Raw genomic sequence first — 16,292 nt, 5'->3', positions numbered from 1 at the left:
ACACGGTGCCACTCAGAAATTAAATAGAATCCCCCCCCTCCCCCCCCATGTCTGCATCCCCATGTCCCCAACCCTGCCACCGGCTCGCCCTCCGCTTCATCGCTTCTCCTGCGATGGGCAGGGAAACGGGGAACCCGGGTGGCGGCGATGACCGGTCCCTTCGCCGCGGTCCCCCGGCGTCCGGCTGCGCCCCGAGCCGTGGCCGCGGGAGCCGGTGGAGCCGCGGGACGAGACGCTGCCCGTCGTGGAGCAGCTGCCGGACGCCTGACCCCGGGCCAGGCAGGAGGGTTTGCCGTAGGGGACGACCTCGTCTGCAAGGGAGGGGACAAGGTTGGGGTTCGGCGGTGACACCCCCTCCAACCTCTTTGAGACGCGGTCGGTGGCTCTGGCTTACCGCCGCGGGGTGGGCGATGGGTGACCTTGTGCTCAGCCCCGCTCGGCTCCCGCTCCGGCGAGGGGCCGGGGGTCTCGCCCGGCGGTGGCAGCGGCGGCGGTGGCAGGTCTGCGGCAGAGAGGGAGGAGAGGGCTGAGACCCCCCCCAACCTCCCCCAGACCCCCCCCCATTTTTCCCCCCCGCTCACCTCCCGGCTGCTTTTCCCGGTGGTAGCGGCTGCATTTGGGCTTCGGGCGACTTTTCGGGGTGTCCCCGTGGGTTTTCCCTGGGGGTGATGGCAGCGTCAGTCCCCCCGCAGCCGATGAGCCCCCCACCCACCCAAAATGGCCTCCCAGGACTCACCTGTGCCGGGGGGGCGGCGGGCTCGGGGCGGGTGACCCTCGCTGGCATCCGGACTTGGAGGGCGGCTGGGTGCCTGCGGGGGGGTGCCGGCACCGTGGGGGGGTCTCCTGGCAAAGAGGGGGTGTGGGGTGAAGCCGGGGTGGGGGGAGTGGGGTGGGGGGCTTGGTGGCTGCCACGGTGCTGGCAGGACCCCGCCAGCGGGAGCAGGGGGGAAGCCATGTGGTGGTGGCACAGCTGGATGGCAATGGCATGGGTGGGCTGAAGCACCACAGCTGGATGGCAGGGCCGCAGCTGGATCACAGCTGCACGGCAGGGTTGCGGTTGGCTCGCAATGGCACAGCTGGATAACAACTGCTCAGCTGGATTGCAACCGCACCGCTGGATTGCAACGGCACAGCTGGCCCCTGATGCGACAGCTGCATTGCAGTGGCACGCTAGGATTGCGACGGCACAGCTGGATTGCGATGGCACCGCTGGATCGTGGCAGAGCCGGGCCATGACAGCACAGCTGGATGGCAATGGCCCAGCCAGCTCGTGATGGCGCAGCCATATCGCGACGGCACAGCTGGATTGTCGCGCCACGGCCAGCCCACAGCGTCATGGATGGATCATGGCGGCATGGCCAGAGCATGACCAGACAGCAGAGGTGGATGGTGGCAACATGGATGGATCGTGATGGGACACCCGGACCATAGTGGGACATCCAGACCCCAATGGGACATCCAGACCCCAATGGGACATCCGGACCCTGATGGCATGGCCAGACCATGATGGCACGGCAGGGCCTGGTGGTGACAACATGGCTGGATGTGATGGGACATCTGGACCATGGTGGGACATCCAGACCCCAATGGGACATCCGGACCCTGATGGCATGGCCAGACCATGATGGCACGGCAGGGCCTGATGGTGACAACATGGCTGGATTGTGATGGGACATCTGGACCATAGTGGGACATCCAGACCCCAATGGGACATCCGGACCCCAATGGGACATCCGGACCCCTATGAGACATCTGGACCCCAATGTCACAGCCAGACCATGATGGCACAGCAGGACCGGATGGTGACAACATGGCTGGATTGCGATGGGACACCCGGACCATGGTGGGACATCCAGACCCCAATGGGACATCCAGACCCCAGTGGGACATCCGGACCCTGATGGGCCTTCCAGACCCCGATGGCACAGCCAGACCAAGCGAGGCCCATCTCCTACCGGGGCAGGTGGGGACTATCGAAGTCGCGGAGGCGAGGGATGTCCTCGGTGGCGCGGGGCGATGGCATCAGCGTGGCGGTGGACCGGCAGCCGGAGGAGGCGGCGGGTGAGGATGCGGCGGTGGCACAGGGGACATCCTCACTGGGGTACCACTCCTCCGTCCCCAACCTGCAGCGAGGGGGCCACCGGGTGGATACTGAGGCCAGCGTGCCCCAATCCCCCCAGCCCCTCACGCTCACCCTCCAGCTGCCTCTTCCTCTTCATCCTCCTCTTCCTCCTCCTCCTCCTGGGCGCACTGGCTGAGCTCGCTGGCCGAGGGCGGCGGGGGCAGCAGCTCCATCCAGCTCACTGCCGGCGGTTTCACCGCTTGCCCCAGCTTCTTCCCTTTGGCCCCTGCGGTGAGGAAGGATGCCGGGGGGGCCTGTGGGGAGGGGACCGCACCACCGGCACCCGTGTGTCCCCCCCACCCGTCCCACTGCCCTACCGTGCTCGGCCCGGCCACGGGGCACCTGAGGGGCCAGGGCATCCATCGGCTGGGGACCCCCCCCAGGGTAGGGGGTCCCGTGCTGCGAGAAGGGACGGGGGAAGGTGCGGAGCTCCTCACCGCCCACCTCGATGGTGCTGTAAACCGGCCCCTCGCCCGCCCCTGCCCCAAATTGCTCTGTCTGGGCGATGTAACGGGTGATGCCAGCGTCTGTGGAGGGGGGCCGGCACCATCAGGGCTGACCATGACCCCCCCAATCCAAGCCACCCATCCCCATGATGACCCCTCACCGTTGTAGTATCTCTCGGTGGTCCCCAAGCAACCGGCGGCACCGGCCGTGCCGCCGCCGCGCCACGCGTCCGCCAGCCACGGGTAACCACCGCCGGCGGCTGCCCTGCAAGGAGACGGGGTGAAGGGATGCCGGCTGTCGGCACTGGGGGTCCCGGGGAGGGGGGAGGGATACCGGGGGGTTACCTGGGGCTGCCGCGCAACGGAGCCGGGAAGGCGACTGCGGAAAGAGGTGGGGGTGAGGGCAGCGAGGGGCCGCGCCGGGACCCCGCGGCACCTATAGGCTTACCGGTGGGCGTATAGGCGAAGGATGCTGTAAAGAGAGAGTTGGTGGGTAGCTGGTGGGGTGATGGGTGCCAGGGTGGGGGTATCCCAGTGGTAGCACCCCCCCATACCGGCAAAGTGGCTCAGCTCCTTCTTCCTCCGACGGCGGCCGTAGAGCCAAGCGGCGAAGGCGGCGAGGATGACCCAGCAAGCGCCGCCGACGCCGGCGATGAAGGCTGGCTGCCTGGCCACCTCGGCCAAACGCTCGGCCACGCTGCTGCCTCCCGCCGGCCCCGCATCCCGCTCGGCCGGGGGGGCTGGAAGTGACATGGGGAAAGGGGAGGACACACCGGCGGGGGTGCCGAGGAGCCGTCCCCAGCACCAGGGTGACCCCTGCCACCCTCCCCCCGCCCCACCCATGGGTGCAGCAGCAGCAACGAGGTACTCACCGATGCGGATGGGGACGGGGGCACTGCGGGTGCCCACGCCGGCGCCGGTGGCAGCGGCAACTTCGGCACGGTAAGGAACGCCGGGGACCAGTCCCCGCAGCACCGTCGCCAGCACCGTTCCCTCCACGCTCTGGTTGATGTGGAAGCGGCTCTCGTTGCCCAAGCACCAGATCTGGAGGGGGGGGGGACACAGGATGGGGACGTCCATGGTGACACCATGACACGGTGTCGTGGGGGACAGAGGGGACCCGCCACGTCCCTGCCGCTGCCCGCCCTTACCCGGTAATCACGGATGACACCGTTCTGCTCAGCCAGCGGTGGTGGCTGCCACGAGATGCGGACACTGGTGCCGTTACCTGCCACACTGACGGCTCGCGGCGGGGCGCTGGGGGCTACCAGGGGGACATGTGGAGTGTCACCTCCAGGGGGTTGCCGGGGGACCACCGCCATGCCCCCAACCCCGCACTCACCCGCCTCGGGGGTGCGCAGGGCTCGCACAGCGCTGTCAGGGCCGTGGAGGTGATGGAAGTAGGGTCGGACCTTGACCTCGTAGTCCTGGCCCCGGCGCAGCTCGGTGAGCAGGGCCCCCCGCTCCCCCGGCGCCTGCACCGCCCGCGCCTCCTCCCAGCGCCCGCCGCGCCGCCGGTACAGCACCCGGTAGCCCTGAAGGAAGGGTGCTTGCCGCTCCACCTGGGGACCCAAGGGGAGGGTGGGATGGAGGGGGATGCTCGGCACCGGGAGGACTGTACCGGCGGCGCGGTGCGGCACTCACGGTCCAGGAGAGGCGGACGGCACCCGGCGGCAGCACCACAGGCTCCTGCAGGTGCACGGCCACTTGCGCCAGCTCCCGCTGTACCTGCTCAGGGTCCAGCCCTTGCTGCGTGGGGCTGGCGTCTGCCGAAAACATGAGAGGGTGGTGGGTCCTTGGGCAACTCCACTGGTGGCACCAAGCGGGGATGCACCCAAGGGTGGTGGGTCCATGGGAACCTCCATTGGTGTTACCAAGTGAAGATGCACCCAAAGGTGGTGGGTGCATGGGCACCTCCATCAGCATCTCCAAGCAGAGATGCACCCAAGGGTGGTAGGTGCATGGGCACCTCCCTTGGTGTCACCAACTAAGGATGCACCCAAGGGTGGTGGGTGCATGGGCACCTCCATTGGTGTCACCAAGTGGGGATGCACCCAAGGGTGGTGGGTGCATGGGCACCTCCATTGGTGTCACCAAGCGGGGATGCACCCAAGGGTGGTGGGTGCATGGGAACCTCCATTGGTGTCACCAAGTGAAGATGCACCCAAGGGTGGTGGGTGCATGGGCACCTCCATTGGTGTCACCAAGTGGGGATGCACCCAAGGGTGGTGGGTGCATGGGCACCTCCACTGGTGTCACCAACTAAGGATGCACCCAAGGGTGGTGGGTGCATGGGCACCTCCATTGGTGTCACCAAGTGGGGATGCACCCAAGGGTGGTGAGTGCATGGGCACCTCCATTGGTGTCACCAAGTGAAGATGCACCCAAAGGTGGTGGGTGCATGGACACCTCCATCAGCATCACCAAGCGGAGATGGACCCAAGGGTGCTGGGTCCATGGACACCTCCACCGGTGTCACCGTCGGGTCTCACCTTGAGTGCGTACGGGCTCCGAGACGCCGCTGGGGTCGCTGAGCCCATAGGCATTGACCGCCCGCACCAAGAAGAGGTAGACGGTGTCGGGGACGAGGCCGCTCACCGTGTGGGTCTCACCCTCCACGTTGGCCGCCACCGTCTGCCATGGGCCACCCGCCGCCTGGCTGCCGGGGGGACAGGGGTAACCCATTGCGGGGTGGCACTGGGCTACCATGTCACCCCTGCATCCAGAGAGGACGCTTGTGTGATACCTGAAAGCCTCCACAATGTAGGAGGTGACATCGGTGGCACCGCTGTCCTCGTTCCCTTTCCAGCTCAGGGTGATGCTACTTTTGGTGACATTGGTGACCACGGGGGTGGAGGGTGGCCCAGGGAGGACGCCGGGCTTGGGGGACAGCGGGGAGAGGCTGGATCCATCATCTGTGGGGAGATGCATGGAGATCTGGGGTGGCTTTGTCCCCGGTGCCAAAGTGTCCCTGGTGCAGTGATGTCCCTGTGACCCACCTTGCACCTCCAGGGAGCCACCCCAGCGTGCCTCGCCCACCAAGCTGGTGGCCACACACTCGTAGTGCCCAGAGTCCGTCACCTGCGAGGGGAAGAGCTCCTGCCCCATCACCCTGAGCACCCGTCACCTCGGCACCCACCACCCTGAGCACCCACCGCCCTGAGCACCCATCCCCTTTGCACCCATCACCCTGAGCACCCACCACCCCTTGCGCCCACCGCACTTTGTGCCCACCACCCCAAGTACCCACCACCCTGCGCTCCCACCACCCTGGGCACCACCCTGACCACCCATCCCTTGCACTCACCGCACTTTGTGCCCACCACCCCAAGTACCCACCACCCTCTGCAAACACCACCCATCGCACCCACCACCCCTCGCACCCACCAGCCTGAGCTCCCACCACCCCAAGCTCCCACCACCCCTTGCACGCACCCACCTGAGCATCCACCACCCCTTGCATGCACCCACCTGAGCACCCACCACCCTGGGCACCCACCACCCTTTGCACCCACCATCCCTCGCACCCGCCGCACTTTGTGCCCACCACCCCAAGTGCCCACCACCCTTTGCAAACACTGCCTTGAGCACCCACCACCCTGAGCACCCACCACCCTTTATACCCACCACCCTTTACACCCACCACCCTGAGCTCCCACTACCCCGAGCTCCCACCACCCCGAGCTCCCACCACCCCAAGCTCCCACCACCCCAAGCTCCCACCACCCCTTGCATGCACCCACCTGAGCACCCACCACCCTGGGCACCCACCACCCTTTGCACCCACCATCCCTTGCACCCGCCGCACTTTGTGCCCACCACCCCAAGTGCCCACCACCCTTTACACCCACCACCCTGAGCTCCCACTACCCCGAGCTCCCACCACCCCAAGCTCCCACCACCCCTTGCACGCACCCACCTGAGCATCCACCACCCTGGGCACCCACCACCCTTTGCACGCACCCACCTGAGCACCCACCACCCCTTGCATGCACCCACCTGAGCACCCACCACCCCTTGCACGCACCCACCTGAGCACCCACCACCCCTTGCACGCACTCACCTGAGCACCCACCACCCCTTGCATGCACCCACCTGAGCACCCACCACCCCTTGCATGCACCCACCTGAGCACCCACCACCCTGGGCACCCACCACCCTTTGCACCCACCATCCCTCGCACCCGCCGCACTTTGTGCCCACCACCCCAAGTGCCCACCACCCCAAGTACCCACCACCCTTTGCAAACACCACCCATCGCACCCACCACCCCACGGACCCCTCCCATCCCTGCAGTGCCACCCATTGGGTGCCCCCGGGGGTGGGTGCCCTGAGCCCCCGCTCCGGGCCGGCTCACCCGGAGGCCAGTGATCTGCAGGGTGCCGTTCTCCAGCAGGCTGGCGCGGGGCTGGGCACCCACCAGGGTGCTCCCATCCTTCAGCCACCCCACGCTGGCCGGGGGGTCACCGCCCCCCACCCGGCACGGCAACCGCGCCGTGGCCCCCACCGGCAGCACCGTCCGGTTAGCGGGACCCCGGCGGATCACCGGCGGTCGGCGTTCAGCCGGCGCTACGGTGAAGAGGTGGGGAAAAACCGAGAATTCCCTGGGTGCCGGGATGGGTGCCCACTCCTGCACCGAATGCGCCCGTTCTCTGCCGGCGCAGGACTTACCCTCTTCCACCTCCAACCGCGCCTTGGCCAGGACGCTGCCGGCCACGCTGATGGCCTGGCACAGGTAGTAACCGGCGTCGGTGGGCTGCACGTCGGCGATGGTGATGGCGCCGCCGGGACTCACCGAAAAGCGGCCGGTGGGGTGCGGGGGCTGGCCGGGGACCAGCAGGGTCTGGGGGGGGGAAGGGAGGGGTGCAGAGGGCTGCATGTGGGGTGGGGTGGGGTGGGGACACGGATGGGACAGGGATGGGCACGGGGACGGGGACAGGAACAGGAACAGGGATGGGAATAGGGATGGGGAGAGGGACAGGGACAGGGATGGGGACAGGGACGGGGACAGGGACCGGGATGGCAACAGGGACAGGGACTGGGATGGGGACAGGGATGGGGACAGCAATGGGGACAGCAATGGGGACAGGGACCGGGATGGCAACAGGTATGGGGACAGGGATGGGAACGGGGATGGGGATAGGGCCAGGGATGGGGACAGGGATGGGGACAGGGACAGGAACAGGGATGGGGATGGGAATAGGGACAGAGATGGGGACAGTGACAGGGATGGCAACAGGGACAGAGATGGGGATGGGGACAAGGATGGGGACAGAGATGGGGACAGGGCCAGGGATGGGGACAGGGATGGGAATGGGCACAGGGACGGGGACGGGGACAGGGATGGGGACAGGGGCAAGGATGGGGACAGGGACAGAGATGGGGATGGGGACAAGGATGGGGACAGAGATGGGGACAGGGCCAGGGATGGGGACAGGGATGGGAATGGGCACAGGGACGGGGACAGGGATGGGGGGACAGGGACAGGGATGGGGACAGGGACAGGGATGGCAACAGGGATGGGGACAGGGACAGGGATGGGGACAGGGATGGGGACAGGGACAGGGATGGGGACAGGGGCAAGGATGGGGACAGGGATGGGGATGGGGATGGGAATAGGGACAGGATGGGACAGGGACAGGGATGGGGACAGGGATGGGGACAAGGACAGGGATGGCAACAGGGATGGGGACTGGGATGGGGACAGGGACAGGAACAGGGATGGGGATGGGAATAGGGACAGAGATGGGGACAGGGGTGGGGACAGAGATGGGACCAGGGCCAGGGATGGGGCCAGGGATGGGGCCAGGGATGGGGCCAGGGATGGGAATGTGCACAGGGACAGGGACGGGGATGGGGGGACAGGGACGGGGACAGACCTGGCTCCCCTCCTTCTGCCAAAACACGGCGGGCGGTGGGTTGCCCTTGCTCTGGCACTGGAAGGTCGCGCTCTGGCCGGGGGTGACAGTCTGGTTGCGGGGCGCAGTGACGAGCTGGGGGGGAACTGCCGCAGCGCCGGGAGAGAAAAGGGCTCGCCTCGGCGCTTTGCCAGCACCCCTGGGTGCTCCCTCGGGACCCCCCCCCTTACCGTGCACCGTGAGGGTGCCCGACGCCTCCGACCGGCCCACGCTGTTGTCGGCCACGCAGGTGTAGGTGCCCTCGTCCTCCGCCCGCAGCCGGCTGATCCGCAGGGTGTTGTCGGGCAGCACCTCCCACCTGGGGGGGGAACCCCGCGAGGCCGCGGTGCCGGCAGGGTGCCGGGGCGCCACGAGGGTGCGGGGTGCCGCCGGGATGTGGGATGCGATGGGGATGTGGGATGCGATGGGGACATGGGATGCGATGGGGACATGGGATGCAATGGGGATGCGGGATGCGATGGGGATGTGGGATGCGATGGGGACATGGGATGCGATGGGGACACGGGATGCAATGGGGATGCGGGATGCGATGGGGATGCGGGATGCGACGGGGATATGGGATGTGATGGGGATGCGAGATGCGATGGGGTTGTGGGGTGAGATTGCGATGTGGGATGCGATGGGGATGCAGGATGCAATCAGGATATGCGATGTGATGGGGATGCGGGATGTGATGGGGATGCGGGATGTGATGGGGATGCAATGGGGATGGGGGATGCAATAGAGACGTAGGATGCGATGAGGATATGGGGTGTGATGGACACGCCGGATGCAATGAGGATGCAGGATGCGATGGGGATGTGGGATGCAATCAGGATGCAAGAAGCAATGGAGATGCAGGATGCCGTGAGGATGGGGGATGTGACGGGGAAGCGGGATGCAATAAGGATGCTGCATGCAATGAGGGTGCAGGATGCAATGGGGATGCGGGATGCAACGCAGATGTGGGATATGATAGGGATGCAGGATGTGATAGGGGTGCGGGCTGCGACGGGGGTGCGGGATGCGACGGGCATGCCAGGCCAGCATGCAGCGATGCCACCTGGCTGCACCTCAGACACCCACCCTGGCCCTGGCACCCACCGCGCCAGCCCCTCACCCACCGCTCACCTTCCCGGCGGCATCTCGCCCTCCTCCTTGCGCCAGCGAGCCGCCGGCCGGGGGTCCCCCACCACCTCGCAAGGAAACTCCGCCGTCCCCTCCACCAGCACCGCTTGGTTGAGGGGCCTCCTGCCGAACGCCGGGCGCTCTGCGGGGCGGCCGTCAGTCCCGCCGCGATGGCACCCACCCCCCCCAACACCCCCAAAATGCCATCCCCGTCCCCACGCACCGAAGACCACCAGCTCGGCCGGCTCGCTGTCCCTCTCCCCCACCACGTTGGTGGCCACGCAGACGTAGACGCCGGCGTCGCTCTTGCGGGCGCTGGCCAGCATCAGCTTCCCACCGCGGATCTGCCGGGGCAGCCCAGCTCAAGCAGGGTGGGGGGGCTCAGACCCCCCCCCAACCCTGGTTTTGGGGATCCCCCCGCCCCCCACCCCGTATCCCTCACCGTCAGGCGCTCGTCCTTGTCGTCGAGCCGGGCGCCGTTCTTCTTCCAGGAGACGCTGGGTTCGGGGTGGCCGCGGGGGGGGACGCACTCCAGGACGGCCGGTTCGCCCGCCGCCACCACCACGTCCCCGGGGGGCTGCCGGAAATCGTCCCGCAGCACTGGGGGGGAAGGGGGATGACATCAGCCCTGCCTCAGTTTCCCCATCCCTGCACCCCTGGTGCTGGGGACACACACCCCCCCCCCCGCCCCCGCCCCGTTCCCAGCATGGAGATAACGAAGCTCAGGGATGTTGTGGTTGGTGTCGGCAGGACCTGGATCCGACCCCCGATCTAGCCCTGCCCCCCCCAAATAATCCCCGGTGATTGAGTTAAGCTCACGCCCGGGGCTAAGCCTGGTCTGGATTTAAGTCCAGCGTCGCCCCGGGCCCGGGTCTAACCCTGAGCCTCGGCTCAGCGGGAGCCCCCGAGCCACCGGTGGGAGGTCGGGGGTGGCACCAGGGACATTGTTTTCATTTATTTTCCTTTCTTTTCACTTATTTTTCCTTATTCTCATTCATTTTAATTTATTCTCAATTATTTTAACTTCTTTTCGCTGGTTTTAATTTGTTTTCAATTATTTTTATTTTCATTTCTTTTCACTTCATTTCTTCTCACTTCTTTTTACTTATTTTCCCTTTTTTCATTTATTTCCAATTATTTGCACTTATTTTCATTTATTTTCACTTATTTTCGCTTACTTTCAATTATTTTAACTTATGTTCATTTATTTTAAATTATTTTCAGTTATTTTCAGGGTTTTTTTTTCAATTATTTTCATTTCTTTTCATGCCTTTTCATTTCTTTTCATTTATTTCCAAAGATTTTCACTTATTTTCATTTATTTTCACTTATTTTCAATTATTTTCAATTATTTTAACTTATTTTCATACACTTTAGCTTATTTGCATTTATTTTCAGGTTTTTTTACTTATTTTCCCTTATTTTCCCTTATTTTCATTTAGTTTCACTCATTGGCATTTATTTTTACTTATTTGCATTTATTTTTGCTTATTTTCATTGCATTTTCACTTATTTTCACTTATTTCACTTCTTTTCACTACTTTTCATTTAATTCCACTTATTTTAAATTATTTCCAATTATTTGCACTTATGTTCATTGATTTTCACTTACGTTCATTTCTTTTCTCTTTTCTTTTATTTTCTCTCATTTTCACTTCTTTTCATTTATTTTTACTTCTTTTCATTTATTTTCACTTCTTTTCATTTATTTTCATTTATCTGCTCTTATTTTCACTTCTTTTCATTTATTTTCACTTCTTTTCATTTATTTTCACTTCTTTTCATTTATTTTCATTTATCTGCTCTTATTTTCGCTTCTTTTCAACTATTTTCACTTCTTTCCATTTCTTCTTTTCACCTCTTCTCACCGGTGACACCAGACCCCCCACCCCCCCCCAAAATCCCCCACCCCCCCCAAATCTCCCCCCACCCCCCCATCTCCCCACCGTCCCCCTCCCAGGGGACTCACCGGCCACCTCCAGGGAAGCGTTCCTGCTGGTGGCCTCCCCCAGGTAATTCCTGGCCACGCAGACGTAGACCCCCTCGTCGGGCTTCCCCCGCCGGCCGTGGAGGATGCGGAGGAAGAAGAGGGACCCCCCTGGCAGGAGGGTGCGGTGGGAGCGGGGGTCCTCCCGGTCCGTCTCCACCCGCTCCCCATCTTTGTACCACTCCACCGCCGGGGACGGGCGACCTTCGACTTTGCAGCTCAAGGTGGCCGGTTCCCCCTTGGAGACCAGGAGATCCGTGGGGTGCTCCACGATACGGGGGGCCGTGTCCTCCAGCTGAGGGTGGGACCCTGCGTAAAAAATAAGGGGGGGGGGGGTGGTCCCAACCACACCCCCCATAGGGAGGTGGGGAGGGGGCTTTGGGGGGGTTGAGCATCCTCCGTCGCCGTGCACGGTGCTTTCCTGGCACCATCACCTGCTTTGCTTGGTGAGCAGGAGGTGAGATGAAGTGTGGTCAGGTCTCAGCCCTGTGTATGACCCCCATCCAGCAGGTCAGATGACCAGGAGGTGAGATGAAGTGTGGTCAGGTCTCAGCTCGTTGTATGCCCCCCCCAGCCAGCAGGTCAGATGACCAGGAGGTGAGATGAAGTGTGGTCAGGTCTCAGCCCTGTGTATGACCCCCACCCAGCAGGTCAGATGACCAGGAGGTGAGATGAAGTGTGGTCAGGTCTCAGCCCGGTGTATGCCCCCCCCACCCAGGAGGTGAGATGACCAGGAGGTGAGATGAAGTGTGGTCAGGTCTCAGCCCGGTGTATGCCCCCCCCACCCGGAGGTGAGATGACCAGGAAGTGAGATGAAGTGTGGTCAGGTCTCAGCCCGGTGTATGCCCCCCCCACCCAGGAGGTGAGATGACCAGGAAGTGAGATGAAGTATGGCCAGGTCTCAGCCCAGCATATGCCCCCCACCAACCCAGGATGGGTGCTGGTGGGGTGGGAGCAGGACCAGGAGGGTGTCGGACCTCGGGCACACAAGGGGATGAGGACAGGAGAACAAAGCAGCTCCACTCCCAGTAACACCCATTTTCCTCCCAGTTTGCAGCAGGGCATCCCTGGGGAAATGGGTTTGGGCCTAAATTGCCCCAAAAAGGGGATTTTTTCCATCAGCTGCAAGTGATGATTTTCTGTAGCGGAGCTGGTAACTCCAGGTTGCAGAAAATGCTTAATTTTAAGTTAAAATCCCCCCATATTGGGTCTGTGGGGCTGTTCCAGGAAAATGGGAATTAATGAATGCTCATTAATGCTGGGATAATTAATGCTCATTCATGCTGGGGTCTAACTGGCTGGGTCCGGATGGCATGGTCCACCCGTGTCCCCAGTGCCACCCACGGCTGGCGCTGCAGTTCAGGCTGTGGTCACTGAGTGTCACTGCTGTCCCGGAGACCGACTGCGCGCACACGCGCACGCGAATGCACGCCCAGACATGCATGTGCATGCACACGCATGCAGCTTGCACGCACGTGTGTGTGTATGCATGAAAATGCATGTGGCCATGCACAGGCACGCATGCATGCACCAGGCACGCGTTTGCACACGTGTGTGCACTTACAAACATGCACTTGCAGATGCATGCATGCACGCGTGCATTCATGCAGGGGTGTGCATGCACGCACTTACACACACATGCAGGTGCATGCACGCAAGATGCATGCACGCATGTGTGCATTCACGCAAGGGTGTGCATGCACGCACTTACACACACATGCAGGTGTGTGCACACACGTGTATTTATGCAGCGGCATGCATGCACGCACAGACATGCATTTGCACACACATTTGCACACACACACGGGTGTGCACATCCATGCACATCCACACACGCATTCCAGTGGGGCGGTTACCCCCATCCCTGCGTATCCACGCATGCACACGCATGCACACGCATGCACACGCATGCACGCAGCTCCACACATTTACATGCACGCCCACCACACGCGTGTCCCTGCATTTGCACGCATGCACATGTGTGCACACACGCTCCTGCCCCAGCTCCAGAGCGTCGCGGGGGGGGGGCTGCAGTTTGGGGCACCCTGGGCAGGTGGGATGGGTTGCCATGGGGATGGGATGCGGCTGCCATGGGGACGGGGAGGGATGCTGCGGGGTACCAGGTACCCCGTGGGGTGGCAGTGGGGTGGGGTGGGCGCAGCGGGGGCCGAGGGGGCCGCAGCTGGGCCCGGTGGCTAATTGGGATGAGCGGAGGGTCAGGCCAGGCCCCCTCCTGCGCCCGGCTGGCTGTGCCAGGGCGGGGGGTCCCGCGGGGGTTTGGCCCCCCCCAATGAGCTACCCAGAACCAAACGGAGGGGAAAGTTCAGACTAAAAAAGAGCGGAAAAAAACTCAAAAAGGGCTTAAAATTCAGGTGGACACCCCCTCCCTCATCCCCCCGGTACCCACAGCCAATCCTGGCTGCCCCCCTCTGCCCCTGGCTCCATCCCAGCTCCGGGACACGGGGCTGGTTTGGGGACACAGGGTTGGTTTGGGGACATGGAGGTGGTTTGGGGACACGGGGCTGGTTTGGGGACATGGAGATGGTTAGGGGACACAGAGATGGTTTGGGGACATGGGGTCAGTTTGGGGACATGGGGCTGGTTTGGGGATATGGAGGTGGATAGGGAACACAGAGATGGTTTGGGGACATGTGGTCCCTCCTGGCTCAGGGTCTGGGGTCGGTGTGGGACATGGGGCTGGTTTGGGGACACGGGGGTTGATTCCAGTTCAGGGTCTGGGGTTCGGCTTGGGGACACAGGACTGGTTTGGAGTCATGGGGTTGCTCCTGGTTTGGGGTCTAGGGGTTGGTCCAGGGACAATCTGGGGACACCGGGTCAGTCCCAGTTCATGGTCTCGGGGTCGGTGTGGGGACACGGAGGCGGTTTGGGAACAGGGAGTCACTCCCTGTTCGAGATTTGGGGACATGGGGCTGGTTTGGGGACACCGGGTCGGACCTGGTTTGAGGTCTATGCATTGATTTGGGGACACAGGGTTGCTCCCGATTTGGGGACACTGGGCTGGTCCCGGTTTGGGGTCACGGGGACTATCTGGGGACACGGCATCGTTCCCGGTTCGTGGTCCAGCGGTTGGTCCGGAGACACGGAGCCGGTTCCGGAGTAGGGACACGGGGCCGGTTTGGACACACCGGGTGGTTGGTCCCAGTTTGGGGACACGGGGCAGCTCCCAGAGTGGGGACACGGGGCCGGTTTGGGGACCCGGGGCCGGTCCCGGTGGGGTCCCGGCTGGGGCTGGGGGGCTGCGGGCTATTTCCAGCCTCACCGCTGGACCAGAACCCGGGGACCCCGGGACAGCGGGACATGGGGACAGCAGGACCCGGGGCCCCGGGGCCACGTACCGTTGCCGGGGGCGAAGCCGGGGAGGTGGAGCGCGGCGATGGTGCGGTTGATGCCGAGCAGGAGCTGGGAAGAGTTGGAGCCCTCGGCCCCCAGCGAGTCGGCGAACAGGTTCATCTGCAGCAGCGTCTTCAGCAGGTACCGCAGCATCCTGACGGCGGGGCGGCTAGGCTCGGCTTAGCTAGGCTCGGCTTGGCTAGGCTCGGCTTGGCTAGGCTCGGCTCAGCACGGTCCGACCCCAGCGCGGCTCGGCTCGGCTCCGCACAACGCGGCTGAGCTCAGCACGGTCCGACACAGCACGGCTCGGCACGGCTGAGCTCGGCTTGGCTCGGCTCGGCTCGGCTCAGCACGGTCCGACCCAGCGCGGCTCGGCTCGGCTCTGCACAACGCGGCTCAGCTCAGCACCGTCCGATCCAGCGCGGCTCGGCACGGCTGAACTCGGCTTGGCTCGGCTCGGCTCTGCACAACGCGGCTCAGTTCAGCACCGTCCGATCCAGCGCGGCTCGGCACGGCTGAGCTCGGCTTGGCTCGGCTCGGCTCTGCACGACCCGACTGAGCTCAGCACCGTCCGACCCAGCGCAGCACGGCACGGCTGAGCTCGGCTCGGCTCAGCTGAGCTCGGCTCTGCACGACCCGGCTCGGCTTTGCACGGTCCGACCCGGCACGGCTGAGCCCTGCTGAGCTCGGCTCAGCCCGGCTCGGCTCAGCTCGGCTCGGCTCAGCCCGCGGCACCGCCCCCCGGGTCCGAGGGGGAGCGGGGGCGCGGCCAGCGCGGGGCGGGGGGGGAGATGGGGGTGTCCCTGCCCCCCCCCCGCCTTTTTGGAAGGGGGATGGGGGGGGAAGGGAGGGCTCCCATATAGGGTGGGGGCTCCATGGTAGCGGACGGAGGGGGATTGGGGTGACCTGTGGGGGGGGCAGAGGAAAAAGGGGGGTGTCTTGGGTTGGAGGGAGGAGGAGGAGGAAGGGGAGGAAGAGAGGGTGCTGCGCTGCCCGGCCCCACCCAGCCAAAATCCCACCCTGGCACCCCCCCCCTCAGTGAACCCCAAAAGGCAGCTTCACTCTCCCATTCTATGGGGAAAACACGGGGGGCGCAGCCTTACACCCAGATACCCCAACATTGGGGTGCGCTGGCAGAGGTGGGTACCACTTTTGGGGGTGCTGGACCCCCAGTGGCCTTGAATTTGGGGGGGGGGGGGACAAGTGGGAACGTCTGCCTGGTTGCACGATGCTTCCTGAATTTATAATTAGCAATTAGCCGCTTAATTAATGCGCTGGGGCTGATGTGTGAAGCAATGCACCTCCTCCAGTGAGCCCCCCATTACAGGGGGGTTTCATTATGGGGGGGTTCGTTATGGGGG

At 63.7% G+C, this 16,292-nt stretch overlaps 1 protein-coding gene across 1 annotated transcript; it reads right to left on the bottom strand.

Annotated features, from left to right (window-relative positions):
* Positions 1 to 96: 96 nt before the first annotated feature.
* On the bottom strand, positions 97 to 15,084 carry ROBO3 (roundabout guidance receptor 3). The gene is given in 27 exon segments (XM_075172713.1): positions 97 to 311; positions 395 to 502; positions 582 to 659; positions 737 to 843; positions 1,956 to 2,123; positions 2,195 to 2,348; positions 2,440 to 2,649; positions 2,730 to 2,833; positions 2,914 to 3,040; positions 3,123 to 3,348; positions 3,350 to 3,420; positions 3,423 to 3,612; positions 3,720 to 3,832; positions 3,911 to 4,130; positions 4,213 to 4,327; positions 5,048 to 5,227; positions 5,315 to 5,483; positions 5,568 to 5,649; positions 6,926 to 7,137; positions 7,240 to 7,411; positions 8,448 to 8,572; positions 8,657 to 8,784; positions 9,597 to 9,735; positions 9,817 to 9,937; positions 10,036 to 10,193; positions 11,563 to 11,889; positions 14,937 to 15,084. Coding segments are annotated over 27 exon segments (4,167 nt in total).
* Between the last annotated feature and the right edge of the window lie 1,208 nt (positions 15,085 to 16,292).

The sequence above is a fragment of the Calonectris borealis genome, chromosome 24, assembly GCF_964195595.1.
Source record: "Calonectris borealis chromosome 24, bCalBor7.hap1.2, whole genome shotgun sequence".
NCBI classification, from domain to species: domain Eukaryota; kingdom Metazoa; phylum Chordata; class Aves; order Procellariiformes; family Procellariidae; genus Calonectris; species Calonectris borealis.
Note: the sequence above shows the minus strand (reverse complement) of the source record. Positions and strands in the feature narration are given on the sequence as shown.